At 40.4% G+C, this 15,987-nt stretch overlaps 2 protein-coding genes across 4 annotated transcripts in view; both read right to left on the bottom strand.

The window, feature by feature from the left end:
• Positions 1–6,947, bottom strand: part of btr01 (bloodthirsty-related gene family, member 1) — a 12,353-nt gene extending 5,406 nt beyond the window's left edge. Inside the window, exons 1-4 of one of the 2 annotated variants that reach the window (XM_033325444.1) lie at positions 6,899–6,947; positions 3,201–3,780; positions 2,703–2,877; positions 507–602 (exon numbers count right to left, since the gene is read on the bottom strand). In XM_033325444.1, the coding sequence (XP_033181335.1) occupies positions 507–602; positions 2,703–2,877; positions 3,201–3,769 (840 nt within the window). In that variant the 5' untranslated portion in view covers positions 3,770–3,780; positions 6,899–6,947. Of the gene's footprint in view, positions 1–506; positions 603–2,702; positions 2,878–3,200; positions 3,781–6,556; positions 6,658–6,898 lie in introns of those variants that run through there. The other variant, XM_026304451.2, reaches the window with a different exon arrangement.
• Positions 6,948–8,191: 1,244 nt separating this feature from the next.
• The window catches only part of LOC113128031 (zinc finger protein 638-like), a 32,635-nt gene continuing 24,839 nt past the window's right edge, over positions 8,192–15,987 (bottom strand). For both annotated transcript variants that reach the window (XM_026303075.1, XM_026303074.1), the window contains exons 31-43: positions 15,530–15,649; positions 15,050–15,181; positions 14,774–14,815; positions 14,146–14,283; positions 13,838–14,002; positions 13,291–13,692; positions 12,704–13,192; positions 12,443–12,607; positions 12,079–12,337; positions 11,328–11,963; positions 10,850–10,957; positions 10,327–10,448; positions 8,192–8,433 (exon numbers count right to left, since the gene is read on the bottom strand). In XM_026303075.1, coding sequence (XP_026158860.1) covers positions 8,377–8,433; positions 10,327–10,448; positions 10,850–10,957; positions 11,328–11,963; positions 12,079–12,337; positions 12,443–12,607; positions 12,704–13,192; positions 13,291–13,692; positions 13,838–14,002; positions 14,146–14,283; positions 14,774–14,815; positions 15,050–15,181; positions 15,530–15,649 — 2,835 coding nt within the window. In that variant the 3' untranslated portion in view covers positions 8,192–8,376. The remainder of the gene's footprint in view (positions 8,434–10,326; positions 10,449–10,849; positions 10,958–11,327; positions 11,964–12,078; positions 12,338–12,442; positions 12,608–12,703; positions 13,193–13,290; positions 13,693–13,837; positions 14,003–14,145; positions 14,284–14,773; positions 14,816–15,049; positions 15,182–15,529; positions 15,650–15,987) is intronic.

The raw sequence follows: 15,987 nt of genomic DNA on the forward strand, positions 1-15,987 counted from the left end.
AAATGAAAGATTGTATATGTTGAAATGTATATTTGATAATATCACAGTTCTCATCACCAAACTCAAAAGATCGAGCACAAATAAAAAAAAGGCTTTTAGAGACTGACATTGTTATAAACTTTGTTTATTGTTGCAACAAATGCAGAACTTGCAAGAAACTTTTTGAACTTTGATATTTATTCTGCCTTAATTTAAAGCTGACATCGTTTGGAAGACTAGAAATAGTTGTAAATAAAATATTAACATCTTGAATGCAGTATTTCAGTATGACATATGACACTGTACTTGCAGTACTCTATACCATGGAACTACATGTATTCAGGGTCCTGAATATTAAGCAAGAACATTCTGATAAATGATCGGACTGTTCCAGTCCAACACTTGAAATTAGTCTGAACTACTCTCCATTTGTTGGGATCCACTTCTGCTAATCCTCATGCCTCTACAGTCTTAAACCAGGATTGGTCCTGGACACTGGTCCACCCCAGTATAGACAGAAAACTCACCTGTATCTGTTGCCATGAATCAAGTATTTCCTGCCTCTTCCTCTCTCTCTCACAGAGGAGATCCTTCAGCTCAGCTTCTGCTATACCTAACTGTGACTGGAGAAGACACAAAACACACTATTTTGGTTAGGCTTTAACTAACTGTGCCATTAGAAACCTTATCCTAATTTTGATACTTATGGCATACATCAGGGGCTGGCTATTCATACAGATTCTATGAATCCCCTTTGAGAGCTCTTAACTTTGGTCATATTAAAGTCAGGAGTCTTAAATTAAGAGTGATTTAGAACTAATCTTAGGGCAACTCTCAGCAAGGAAAAGAAAAAAAACTTTTATCTCATATTATCATATTTCTGTGAAGAGGCCCGGCTGACCCTATTGCCAGGTATGAAATATCCTGTTGAAGAGTGTGACTGGTTGTCCAAAAAAAAAAAAAAAAAAAAAGCCTCCACAAACAGAAATAAAAGTGTGAGATAGAGTGCCGTCAGAAGGTATTCATCTTCAGGTGTTTGAATTCTTTTTTTTTTTCATTAATCTGTGCTCAGTGCCACATAATGACAAAGTGAACAGTGAATTTTAGAAATTTCTGTAAATTTCTTAAAAAGAAAAAACAGGAGTGGCTCAGGGACAACTCTCTGAATGTCCTAGAGTGGCCAAGCCAGAGCCATGAGTTGAGCCCCGTTGAACATCTCAGGAGAGACCTGAAAATGACTGTCCACCCATGGTCCCCGTCCAATCTGACCGATCTGGATTTGCAAAGAAGAATGGCAGAAAATCCTCCAACCCAGGTGTGCAAAGCTTATTGCGTCAGCTGTAATTTCTGCAAAAGCTGGTTCAACTAAGTACTGAGTAAAGGGTCTGAATATTTATGTAAATGTGATATTTCATTTTTTTCTTTTTAATACATTTACAGACATTCCTTGCACTGAGTGTAGATTAATGAGGGAAAAAAATGAATTTAAATAACTGTAGTATCAAGTAGCAACATAACAAAACAGAAAAAAAGTGAAGGGGGTCTCAAAAACGAAAACAGGCCTATTTTTTGTATATTTCACTGAATTATCACACACATGCTTAAAATCCTTAAAAGTAACAGGAGACAAATGGTATGAGTGCATATGTAATAAGATCAACCACAAACCTTATTCCAGCATGATCTGATCTGTAACATTAGATTAACTCACTCTCACTTAGAGTTTCTTCATCCTCTTCATCTTTCTGGGGTTTGTTGGGTTTTCGTTTAGTTTTTTTGGTTTTTTTGTAAAGTGCCCTGAGATGATTGTATTGTGATTTGGTGCTATACAAATACATTGAAGTGAACTGAATTGAGTTGTCCTCTGCTTAAGAAACTCCTAAGCCTCGTAAAAGTCCTCCGCCCTACTCCCAACAGTTTCCCACCCTAGCAGCTCTTTTAAGGGTTAGGACGCTTCATGAGTAACTTTTAGCTTTACTAAGATCTACACTTAAATTTTAAGGGATACCGCATTTAAGAATGCTCTCAGAATTTTGCCACTAGTACACTACTAAATGATTTGCGATATCTACTGGTTACTGCACGGCAAAATATGTAGGGACTTGAATAAACAAACTTTATTCATCTTTTTATGCAAAGATGTTCCAAATATAATAATTAAAACAGACATCATTAAACAGTCTGCAACCTATTCTAAACAGTTACACTAAGTTCTGCAAAATCATGTTGAAGGAGACAGCTTGCATGGGATTTAATAATGTTGCATTTTTCGAGATAGCATGATTTATTTTCACACCTGCTCTGCAAAGCCGCATCCTTAATGATACAATCTGTCATAATGTGATGTTTTTAAGTTGCTTTTTTTTTTTAGCCTAAATCTGTTGGATAAAATCTTATCTGAAGGCAGGTTGACAAAAATACTCATTCTTGGTAATGACTAATATGTTCATAAGAACTACACTTCTAATGTTAGTTATGCTGCTATAGGCCTAGACTGCCTGAAGACTCTCTATCCTCTGTTAAAGATAGTTTTTCCTCTTTTGGCTGCTATACAAATAAATTGAATTGAATTAATGAAAAAAAAAAAAAACAGCTCTCACTTTTCCAGTGGTACAAATGATTATTTGAAGGAGCTATTGTTTTTAAATAAATTGTAATTGTAATTTACCTTTTCTGCTTCAAAAATCAAAACATCATGGAATTTGCCCATTGGGTAGCTGTACCTTCTTGATGTGCCATTCCCTCTTGGCGGGGGTGATGTTGTGTCCTAGGTGCTCTGCTTTCTCTGCACAGATGCAGCACACACAGGTGTTGTCTGTACGACAGAAGAACTCCAGACCTCTCATATGGATAGGACACAGGGGCAGGCTGGGGGAAGAGTCACTCGGACCAGTATACCTGTAGTATAATTAAATGCAGTTATGACATTTCCTTTGAGGTTGAATTGTTCAAAAATAGAAGAGCTTCTTTTGAAAGCTTTTGTATTTGTGGTTCTAAATCCATGGCTACAGTTAGCTGTTTACAATTAACTATTTTGTTAGTCAATAAATTGCCAAGACCCTTTCAAGTTAAAATTAAAAAAAAGTCCTGTTTTCAAGATATTCAATTTTTTTGGATCATATTATATATTATAAGATATTATTGTATTTTCTATGTGCTGCATTACAGATAGAATAAAACACATTTGAAGGTGTACTCTAACAGTGAGTGAAGCTTGGTACCTGTGGGGAGGTAAGTAGGATGGAGGTGGATCATGGGGCTCATTGTTCTGATCCTGTAAGGCCACCTGAGCGCTGACTTGATTGGGACTTTGAAGCTGACGGTCACTGGGGTGGGAGAGTGTGGGACGAGGCACCCCAGGAGTCTGCATCTGCTGAAAACGGGTCATCATCTCAGCAAAAACGCTCCCTGGCATCTCCCCCGGTCTCCGGAGCACAGACAGGTTTGGCAGATTTTTCTGGTGAGTATGTGAGTTGGAAGTCTCTAGTGCACCTCTGATAAGGTTTCCATCCATTGGCTCACCAGCAATGGCCATCTGCTTGAACTGTTCAGTGATTTCTCTCAGAGTTAGGTTGATGTGGAGCTCTGGTCGATTATGGAAGGACTCCTTACAGAGGGGGCATTGGTAGGACTTGGAACCCTCACCTGCTGTGTTCCAGTACGAGGAGATGCAGGCCTTACAGAAACTGTGGCCACATGGTGTTGAGACAGGGTTGTTGAACACATCCAGACAGATTGAGCAGGTGAACTGGTCTTCAGAAAGAAATGGTGCAGACAGTGCCATAGCCATCTAATGTTGAACTGTACAAGATATGATGTTGCCATTAGAAAATATACATAAGTCAAACCATTATGAGAGGGACTGTTAGTTCATGATGCACAATCCTTTTTATAATTTGCAAATGTTTTGCATATGAAAAATCTATTTTAAATCCATTTTTATTCTTACTTGCATGCATTGTTTAGAAACAGGTTCCTAAGGTAGTCTAAAAGACTGTGGGTCAGAATTAGATTTAAGCAGAAGCTGGTGACACAGTTAGTGACTGGGCTTTACATGTTCCACATCACAATGCATTGTCATTTAACAGCAGAAGTACCAATCATATAATGTATTGCATCTAATAAACCTTCAAACTGGACTTGAAGCTTTTGTATTTTGTCCATATTACCTAATTTATAATACTAGGATTAAATGTCATCTCAGTATCTTCAGTAGCATGTTAATTATCATAAAATTAATATTCATTATCATCCATCCATATCCAATATCTTTATCCCTGGGCAGCTTTGGGGCACCAACCTAACCTTCCTGAACCTAAAATCTGTCAAAGGTCAAGTCTGTGAGATCCTGGATGGAGAGTCTTCAAAGCTGCTATTACCAGCCTGGACAAACTAAGTGACTCTGCAAGATCCTGAGTAAGTTTCTGCAAGGACGTGTGTGTGCCAACCAAAACCTTCACAATACACAACAACAAAGCTCAGACAGGGCCATTAGGCCAAGGAGGAGGCCAGAAGCAATAGAGCCCAACAGGCCAGCAACACTATCTGACTAAAGAGATCAATTTTGTTACGTCAGACTGTCACAGGATTCTGCTCTCACTCAAAAATGATAGTGAAGTTGGAAAAGTTATTGTGTTGGTGTTTTATTGTGCTGTCTCCCAAAGTGCAAGTGCAAACAGAAAAAAATGCAGTTCTATCTTAATTCACTCACAACAAAAACACAGTCCACAATAGAGCCAACCTCCTCCACACTCTAGCCAACACTGACACCATAGAGCTCAGGATGACTGCTTATTCCCTTCCACAGCAGTTACATGAACCAAAACTATTTATTACAACAGGTAGGACAACCCCTGTTTCACCCATCAACCAGTTGACCAGGGAAGTGCAGAATGAATGTCCATGTCCATGTGTATGTGTATGTGTATGTGTGCTTGAGTGTATGAATGTATGAATGTATGTGTTCCGGAGACATAAAACCTGTACATCCATGATTGACTACAGAGCAGTTAGGGAAAAGAGTGTTGGGCAATGTGTGATGCTGACAGAGAGGAATGTGGAAATTTTTGGTTTTTGTGTGTGTGTGTGTATGTGTGTGTGTGTGTGTGTGCGCCACCTTCAGCGGGTAAATACGTCATGTGTGTGCGTTACTCTGTCACACAGACTCTCACCTCTCACCTACAGTTCAGGGAATATCCCTTTGCACTGCTCCCCCTCACACTCAGCAACCTTGTGTCAACCATGGAATCTTTCAATTTTCTGGGATCTGCCATTTCCCAGGATGTGAACCACCACCAGCAAGCAACCAAAAAAAAAAAGCACAGACTATAGCAAATCATAAGGATCATTGCTGACTTGTTCATGTCAGGGGGCACAGGCAGGGAAAATCAGAAGAGAGTCAAATTCTTTTTTCTGCCGAGTACAACTCTGTATGTGACGTTCGCCCACAACACAGCAGCAGCACTATATGCAATGAAAACACTGTAATCCTGTCAGTATGCAGTTAGAATATCAGTGTATTTGAATGTGTTTGATATATCTAAACACGCCCATGCTAACACACACTGAAAGAATTCAAATAAGTGGTTTCGCAAGACCAAGAAATTCAGGCCTGGTTGGAATATTTGGTACAAAGGTTGTCTAACCCTGAACCAAATCATCAACCCTAACCGAGACAAGACCCACACAAAGAAAATCCAATCCTGATCCGTACAAACAGCCTAACCCCACCTGCCACACCAACTACTTGACCCCAAACCCATAAATGTTACTAATCCCCAAACCAAATAAATAGTGTAATCTTAACCACTCAATGACCTCATTTTAACTAAACATTGGCAAAATGTGTGAGGGAGCTTAAATGATGTGCGCTGGCCTGTGCATCGCCTTGGCCTCTCCATCCCAAACCACTTTGAATCATACGATGTGGGGACAATCACTGAGATAGAACTAACATAAACTAACATAAATCTTGTCCCCACAAGGCAGTCAAGTCACTGTGTGAAAAGATTTTGATAGTGAAGTCGGAATGCAAGGTAACATGGTATGCACGCACACACACATACACACACACACTCAAAGTTGCAGCACAGGTAAAGTCAGTTTTCCCACTTTTCCATTGATGATGGGCTAAAGAAGTTAGGTATGTTGTAGCACAACACTGAAGCATAGTCATTCTAGCTAGACTGGAGAGAAAATGACACATTGCTGATGAAGTCCACATTCGGCAAGGGATTCCTGAAATGAAGACATTGTCCAGAGACCTCTAATACACATATTTAAACTTGATTCTGTTTTCATTTCAAGTATAGTAAGTAGGTAACACAGTACAACACTCTGCTTACACATTAATTAGCTGACATTTTTACCACAAACATTCTTTAACCTTTAGAGGAAGAAGAGGTTGGCTCATAATACCTGCACATGTGCACAATAGATGTTGTCCATGTTCTCGTGGTTATTGCAACTGCACCACAAACTACATTAATTAAGCTGGATACTAAACAGAAGGTAAAAACCAGAGAACTTCATAGTATGGGAAGAGAAGAGTGACTGATATTAGGTAAACACTCATTACCTGTTCTGAAGCCAGATGTGATTTCAGAGAAGAGATGATTTCTGTTCCAGTAATGGTTTAGACATGCAGCATATGTCCAAGACGTCTTCTCCTAATAATGCCTTTGACTGCATTCCTCACTTCCTCTGTGCTGTTGACTCCTCCCCCTCCTAAAGTTTATTCAATCCAACCTGCTCGACAGGTGCAGCTATGCAAGTATGTACATTTAAAACTATCTCTAGCTCTCAGCTCACTCTCTCCATCTACCTACTTCTCTCTGCTTAGCAGACAATACCAGAATGACTCAATTGATTTATTGAATGCATACAAAGTGAAATGTGAAACAATAAAATTCAAAAATACCTTTCACATTTGACCAATTAGACTTTTTCGCAGGACTGCAGGTGTTGTGACAGTTTGGTGACAAAGTAAAATCTTGTATCTTGTGCAAACGGCACTGCCTGGGCAATAAAAAAATAAAAATAAAAAGCACACACTAATGCTTTGTTGGACCACCTTTGGCTTTGATTTTGTCAACAACCTTATGTAACATCACAACACTGAGTTTAGGGCTGCACCCATCGATCATTTTTGGAGTCGAGTAATCTACCAGAGCCAGTCTGCATTGCACCATGCTGTCATTTTATTTAAGTTTGAAATGATCCCAAACTTTGGACATTTTCTGCCTTTTACAGAGTTTCGCTCTCTGCCATAGCACCAACTTTGAAATGTGATTACAGTCAGTGTGGAACAATGACCCCTAGAATTTGCCTTGATGATTTTTTGTAATTGAGTTAATCGATTTCCTCGAGGATTCGCTGCAACCCTGATTGAAGTTACATTAATTTTTAGCTGAGATCTTGTTTGGGTGACCGGAGAGTCAAACCATTCCTTAAAGTCTTACCCAGTCTTCAGAACAGAGGTCTTTCCTTTAGAGAAATTGGAAAGAAAGTGAAGGTGTCAGTGAGTACAGTCACCTACACCATCAAAAGGCACTTGGAAACTGGAGGAAACTGACATGGACCCAAAGTCACAACAGCACAGTCTCCAGGCTGGACAGAAGAATGAAAGCAAAGCAATTTACAAGTGCAACACATTTGTGGGAACTTCAGCAACAGTGTTGAGAAGAACTTTCTGAACAATATTTGCCATCTGTTGTAGAGAGAATGCCACGAGTATGTTCTGTTATATGGCTGTGCTCATAAAATGACATACCTCTGACAATTTGAGAAATTGGCCTTTTTTACAAGGAAAGTGATCAGATAGTATCTTTGTGTATTGCACTTGCCATTATACTTCTAGTTATATTTTGAGGGAAAAAAAGTTAATATTTCTTTCATTGTGCCAGGAAGGGGTATATACATTTGTGAGCACAACTTGTGACAACCAGGTCAAACCTGTCACCCACCCACAATAAAAAACAGACAATAAAATACAAAAAAGACATTTAAGTATCAGTTAATTCCAGTTTCTCAAAATTTCCACAAGTGTAAAACTGGGTACATGTGACACCTATGACAGGCTTTGTCTATTACAGTAACTGTGTCTGTTAGAGGAAGACGTGCCATTTTTAAATAAATTATCAGTTTAGTAAATAATATTGAGTAAGATTGTGAATATGACTACCCATGGGTTCATTCACCAAGCAGACAGCGATTCAGTGTCAGAGACATTTTATTCATTGTGCACAGGTTCCACTTGTTCAGTCAATACTGATATCTAAACAAAACGGGACATGAGAATTATTTACACCAGTATGTGAATCTGGACCTTTAGTGAAATGAAGAGACAAGACCAAAAGAGGGAATGACAAAATTCACTTAAGGGTTTTATGACACTGTTCAGCTGCAGGCTGTTGTAGCAGTCACACTAGCTGGCTTCATGGTCTGCAAATATTCCTGGAAGAGAATGAACAAAGAAACTCAATTAGACTGGACTATTCCGGAACGATCGCTTCCCTGCGCCTTCGGGTTAGGGACATATGGGCTGAACAACAGTGCAGGGTACCCGGCCTTTTTTGGAATCTCTGGGAAGGGTGCTGAAAAGTGCTCCAACTGGAGACTCCCAGCGGGGGGACTTCGATGCTCACGTGGGCAGCGACAGAAATTTGGAGGGGCGTGATTGGGAGGAACGGCCTCCCGGATTTGAACCCGAGAGGTGTTCTGTTGTTGGACTTCTGTGCTAGTCACAGCTTGTCCATAACAAACACCATGTTCAACCATAAGGGTGTCCAAAAGTGCACATGGCACCAGGACATGCTAGTCCGGAGGTCGATGATCGACTTTGTAGTCGTGTCATCTGACCTTTGGTCCCATGTCTTGGACACTCAAGTGAAGAGAGGGGCAGAGCTGTCAACTGATCACCACCTTGTGGTGAGTTGGATCCGCTGGCGGAGGAGGAAGTGGGACAGACTTGGCAGACCTAAACGTATTGTGAGGGTCTGTTGGGAATGCTTGGCCGAACCTTCTGTCAGAGAGGTCTTCAACTCCCACCTCCGAGAGAGGTTAGGGACATTGAGTCAGAATGGACCCTGTTCTCCACCTCTATTGTCGGAAGAAGAAGGATGGATGGATATTCTGGCTTCTTTGTGAACAAAAATGTGTTGACATATTTGCATTACAATAAGTTTCAGAAAAGTTCAGAGGTCTTTTTTACAGGCCAAAGTTCCTGTGCATTTTCTACGCTTCATTACTTGCAGGAAAATTTCGATAATTCTCAAATTGTACAAATTCTTGTAATGTAACAGTTCACACGTGTGGCTATGGTATAGACTGACCAGTACAATAAGATCAGGGGCAAAATAGATGGTATGATTCAAGATTACCAGTGATCCTGTACAACCATAAAAACCTATATCAGTCAAAACTGATGTTTTTTGGTGATCATTCTCATGTCTACACAGCTAGGCACTCATTTATAAACATTGCATACGCACAGAACAGGGCCATGCAAAATTTGTGGTCTATTAAAAAAAAAAAAAAAAAAAAAAAAAAAAAAAAAAACATGACGTGTGCAGCTGTACACAAACTGACCCATGCATATGCTCATTTGGGAGACAAGGGGAATTTGGTGACAGGTGGTGAGGTGGAGAAATAAAGTCAGATTATAGAAAATTAAATGTGACAGAACATTAATTTAACTCAATATGATGTTAGCTCCATGCACATTATCATGAAGACTAAATCCAGCAAAATATTTGTGCTTATAGTAAGTTATCATTGTTTCATAAGCAAATTATTCTAAAATCCAAATCAAATCACCATCACACTGTCCACTCCAAGAGAGCAGGAGGAGAAGATGGCCTGACTGCATTTAATACAGGCTAGCATCAAATACTACATACTTGCAGAACTCATAAATACCTCTATGTCCCTTAAATACTGGGTGCACAGGGCATATATTTTGTGCAGATGTTTTCCAGCTCCACTGTCTCCGTGTCTGAGATGTTACGTTTCTTTGTTCTTTTATCACCTGTCACAGTGATACACAGTAACAAAAACACAGTTGCCAGCCAGGCCCATTTAAAATGCGGATCATGCTTTGCATTGTCTATTTAGGGTTAAAAGTGAGTGTGTACAGGGGGTTATAAGGCTGATAAGCTTTTGGTTGTGTTTTGGTTCAGAGTTCAGATGATTTGGATGAAACCTCTTTTCGGGACTCTAGCTTACTGTGTTCACTCCAACCTAAATGAAATGAGTTTGATTTAAACTGACTAATAGCTGTAGATTGTAAAAGCTCCCTTAAAGTGGTAAACTGAATTCCATCCATAAGCAACTGCGTGTGTTGCCTACCTGTAGGTTCTTGTAGTGTTTGACAGTTTTGCAGTGGTTGATCTCTGCTTCTTTGCCTCCACTGAAGAACCGATTACACACCTTGCAAAAGAAACCTGTCTTTGGGACTAAGAACTCCATACCTATGGACACACACAAAAACAGGGTCTCTACAGGTATAAACAACTTAAATTTAGGACTGCTTCGGTAACTATTTCCATCCTACTCAAATTTCATTTACACTTTCCAAGTTAACATACTGAAAATGATGTTGTCAAATTGTCAAACAAAAACAAACTATAACTGATAATGTTTTCATAACATTTTTCCATCAGCAGATAAAAACTCATTCATTCAAAGTGAATTTAAATTAAACACATTATGGTTTTTTATTTATAAAATTGTATTTAAACATTTTTGAATATTTAAGGACCTACTGCCCTGCTACAGAAAGAAAAGTGAACACTAGCAGCTCCTCAGCATCAGTAGAAACATACACATTTGGAAAACCAAAACCATAATGGCAGTTGTGTGTTAGTTTTACCGACTGGGTTGCTGGGGTCAAATGGAGGGAGGTCTGCGTCCTGTTTCAGTTTCTTCTTTACAATCTCCTCTCCAGTGTTTGGTTGGTCTTCAGACCTCTTGTAGTTTCCTGGGAGAGTCAGAAGCTTTTTTCAAATCTCAAACATGAACAGGGATAAAATAGGCTCCAGGTGTCTTCATCTTGGTGTTACTATAAAACACCTGCATCCCTTATACAACATGAGGATAACCCATCACTGTCTCAGTGACTTGTTAAGTCCAGGAAAATTAGGACATAGCACAAAACTGCATGAAAAAAAAAAATCAAAAGTTAGTAAATATTTGTGGGGACTACATTATATACTGCTCATTTTACACATTTATATGTTTCCATTTCCTTGGGAAATCCTAATAAAAATATTCTGGTCAACCTGGCCCAACTCTCCAAGGTACTGCTGCCACCAGTAGTTACAGTTCAAACAAAACCAAACAAACCATACCCATCTCTGCAGCAGGAGCTCCTGTCTCTTTGTCATCTGGCATCTTCTCCTGATCATCAGCTTTGTCTGACACCACCGTCTTCTCCTGATCATCAGCTTTGTCTGACACCACCGTCTTCTCCTGATCATCAGCTTTGTCTGACACCACCGTCTTCTCCTGATCATCAGCTTTGTCTGACACCACCATCGTCTTCTCCTGATCATCAGCTTTGTCTGACACCACCATCGTCTTCTCCTGATCATCAGCTTTGTCTGACACCAACACCATGTTCTCCTGATCATCAGCCTTATCAGACACCAACACCATTTTCTCCTGATCATCAGCCTTATCAGACACCAACACCATTTTCTCCTGATCATCAGCTTTATCAGACACCACCATCATCTTCTCCTGATCATCAGCTTTATCAGACACCACCATCATCTTCTCCTGATCATCAGCTTTATCAGACACCACCACCATCTTCTCTTGATGTTCAGGTTTGTCTGACACCACCACCACCACCATCTTCTCATCGGGTTGTCTCTGACTGAAATCACTGTCCTCTTTTTTGTCTTCCTTGTTCTCTGCAGTCACTGCCTCAGGTGTGGGGTTGTTTAAAGGGGCATCCACTTGTGCATCTTCAGAAGGGTTGCCTGAGGTTGCAGGGGACAAGTGTTTAAAGTAATTGACACCATTTTTCAAAAAATAAATAAATAAAAATAGTGTGTTTCCCTCAGTTAACAGATGTGAATCAACATGAGGTTATACCTGTCTTAGGCGTGGTCTCAGTCTCTGCTTGACATGTTGGCGCTAGCGTTTGGCTGGAACAAGAGTCAGCTTGTGAAGCTAGTATGAGGGAAGCTGTAGTAGTGTGGACCGGACTGGATGCTACATCTGATGAGTGACCATCTGAAATGTCAACTGCTGGTGCGTTCACAGCTTCAGACTCAAACACCTGCTCATCAGACTTCAACAGGGTTGCTGTGGCATCTGACACTGTTTCTGCAGTAGTGTCCAAAGATGTCTCCTTAAAGCAGAAAACAAGAGGTCTGAAGTCATTATACTGTGGCAACCTATCTCTAATCTCACAGTCCAAGAACTACGTAAAGAACAACTTCTAGCTAAAATTTACCCCTAGAGTGTTCTCCTGGGAAGATGTGGGTGTGTCCTTCTCTGCCTCTGTGGTTTCCATGGGAAGAGGGGGCGAAGGAGCATAAGGAAGATCAGTCACATCTCCTACTTCATCTACCGTCACAAAGTCACCCATGTTAAATGGGAAGTCCTCTTCTTCCTCGCCCTCCGGATTGCAAGACATGACAAACATTTAAAGACAGGAATAAAGAGGAGACTCTTTAATATGTAAACTTTTTTGAAAGAAGACGTGGCTTCTCACCATTTCCTTGTTGGCCTCTGAGGTGTAGTAACATTCATCCCTCCAGGAGCTCTGCTTGTACCCCTCCAACCTGCACGATGACCTTGACCCTGGGAAACCTTCACCATATACTCTCTTCCTCTCTCTCCTCTCTCGTTCCCTCCTCTCCCACTCCCTTCTTTCATCCTCCCTCTTTTCCCTCTCTCTTTTTGATCTTTTGTCCCGCTCCCTCTCCCTCCTATACCTCTCCTCCTTCTCCCATGGCTTCCTCTCTCTCTCTTTCCTCTCTTTCTCCTTTGCCTCCTTCTCCTTTCTGGCTTCTCTCTCGTTTCTCTCCTTTTCCCGTTTCTTGATCTCCTCTGAGTGGTTCTTGGCTGGTTCTATTGCCTCCTCTGCAGCTTTTTTGCCCTGCTCTGTCCCCAGTTCTGCTCCACAGGTGGAAGATGCTGCGTTGCTGGCAGTTCTTGTTCGACACTCCACAATCAGAGCTTTAACCATTTCTTGAGTAACCTTATAAAACAGAAATGAAATATATCAAACCTTCCTGGCTTGGCTACACAGGAAAACTCAGACAAACAGCAGCAGGCTCACAAATGGGGGAATTGTACCTCAGGGAGCATTACGGTCACGCTGGAAGCTGCTTTGTCATCGGAACTGGACAGCTTTGTGTCTTCACCAGCTGGAGTCTTGTCGCCATCTGCTTGAGATGCATTGATTCCTTTTTCTGCTGCCTCTGCAAGACTTTGAACAGCTGATGTTTCCCTCACATCTACATTCACGTCTGCTTCTGGTTTATCTGTTGGCTCTGCTGTAATCAAAACAGCATTACTAAGCTTGTCTTTGCTCCCATTTTCTACCAAGGTTTCACTGTCACCAGGCATCTTCTCTGAATTCTTTATTTTCTCTTCCTTGCCATAAACAATTTTTTCCATCTCCTTCTCTGTATGTACCATCTTCTCTTCATCTGTAGCTGCTGCTGATTGGCTGCCTTTGCCATTTGCAGGTGTATCCTAAATAGCAGAAACAAGGAGGCATTGAGGGTTCACAACATATGCATTAGATGTATGATAGCAACGTTAAAGCTTCAGGTATCTATATAAGTAGTGGATAAAGAAATGTGTCAATGGACAATAACCAACCATCAAAGTTACTGACCTCAGATGAATCATTAGATGAAGATATGACTTTTGACTGTGTGTTGGTCTTGGGGTCAGGCTTGCGGGAGAAGAACAGAGGGTTGTTCTGGATGATGCACGGAAACGTCTGGAAGCGTTTATAAACAGACAGGGCCATTGCTGCAGTTGCCATCTCACAAATGACCTGACAAGAGACAACAACATGTCAACAGCGTGTGAGATTCATTTGTCTTAGAGAACAGATTTTCAAAAAGTCATGAACATTCGGGACAAACATGGCTCAAGACATAACTAATTTGTATGTTTGCACAAACACACAGCTCTCACCATGTTATTGAGCACAAGGGTTTTGACAACGGTACCAAAGCGCCGCACCAGTTTCTGGACCTCAGAGGAGCCAGATGGCGTATTGGGAACATTACCGATCACCACCAGTCTGCTCCAGCCGACTGGAGAAGGATTCTCCTGAGGATGCAAAGGAACACTCAGTCACTTATTAGCCAGTGGATATTTTTACATTTATTTACATCACAGGAACAAAACACAGCTGAATCATACCAGCAGTTGGTAGCTGTCAGAAAATGAAGTGTGTGCAGACAACAGGACATGGAGACATTTTCACTTGGTCAGTTCGATACTGGTGCAGACTGAGCACTTTCTGCTGCTGCTTCCCTGTATAACCCTTGATATACTGACAACCATTTACCACTTTTACAGTGAAGCAGCTGCAAGATATGTTGTCATGCAGTCTACAGCTGAATTGGCAAATATTCTTATATAGACAAATTTGAATGATCAATTACTTGATCACTATCAAGGGACAAATGAAAAACAAAAATGCTTTTTGGCAAACCATAGTGCAGTTACAGCACTTTTTTTTTCTATTGTATATGGTCCATATTAAATAAACCAATAAATAAAATCTGAACATAAATATAGTGTTAGAAATACTCACCAATGGGTCCACTGGTCCCATTACTAAATTGTAGAGAGCCACCTGAGTAAAAAGATATTTTTTGTAATTAAATTTTGTAATTAATAATTTAATTCATTAATTCAATTACTGCCAAAAAAGGGAAACAACATTCTCCACATCACTAGTTCCTGAAATGTCCCACTTGAAATACAATATCAAAGAAGCAACCACACAATAATGAGATAACTGACATGAGTGAACAACAAAAAAGATGATCAACTACTGAAGAGAACTTTGTTATGATGACAGCATTACCGGAGTGCTGAGGTCAACACGCTGTTTGAGATGGATCATCTTCACCTCAGTGTCTTTAATCTTCACAGGAATCAAAGTGTGGACTTTCACCATTTCTTGGGCAATCTCATTGTTTGGCACTGACACGAGTACCTAACATACAAATATTAAGTTTCAGATATTGATCAATAAATAACTTTCAACTTAACTAATTAACAATGCATACACAAAGGCCATCTAGAAGGATTAACTTCGCAGACTATTGATAAACATATTACACACAGTATTTAGTGTTTTGCATTGTCGTGGGAATATCACTATCATGGACTGTAACTCCTATTGAGCATCTGGCTTGTAGCTTATCTATCAGAATATGGCAAATAGCTTGCAGAAATGTCAGCACAGTCAGGATTTTTATCACCTACATGTTTTACTTGTAAATGTTTTTTTTCCTGCCTTACAAACTGCAAAATCCTCTAATGAAACCATGTCTACACCAACCTTTCCAATTTCTGTTGCCAGGATGATGTCAGAGGGAGTTCCAAAAGGCTGGACCAGTTTGATGATGTCACTCTCTGACCAGCCGCACTCAGGAAGCTCTGTGATCAACACCGTGCCTTTCTGTAGGGGCATTGTAATTGGATGTAAGGAAAATGCCTCAATACTGACATTCTATTGCAAGAGATTGAATTCAAGGTTTTTTTTTTTTTTTTTCATTTAAAGTGGCTTCGTAAAGAATTCGAACCCCTTCACTTGTTTACACTTTGTGTTTTAGATGTAATGTTAAAATGGCTAAAATTGGTGCGTCCCAATAGCCAAGTCATTTTGGTGGGTGGGCCATGTGAGGGAGAGCAATTCACAACATTGGCGGCTCAGGTCTGAAGGCCAATCTGTGTCACAGGTCTCCCCGCTTCTCTATCTCTGCCTCCCTAATTCCTGTTTGCCTCTCCATGATCTAC

This window comes from Mastacembelus armatus, chromosome 1 (genome assembly GCF_900324485.2).
Source record: "Mastacembelus armatus chromosome 1, fMasArm1.2, whole genome shotgun sequence".
Lineage (NCBI taxonomy): Eukaryota > Metazoa > Chordata > Actinopteri > Synbranchiformes > Mastacembelidae > Mastacembelus > Mastacembelus armatus.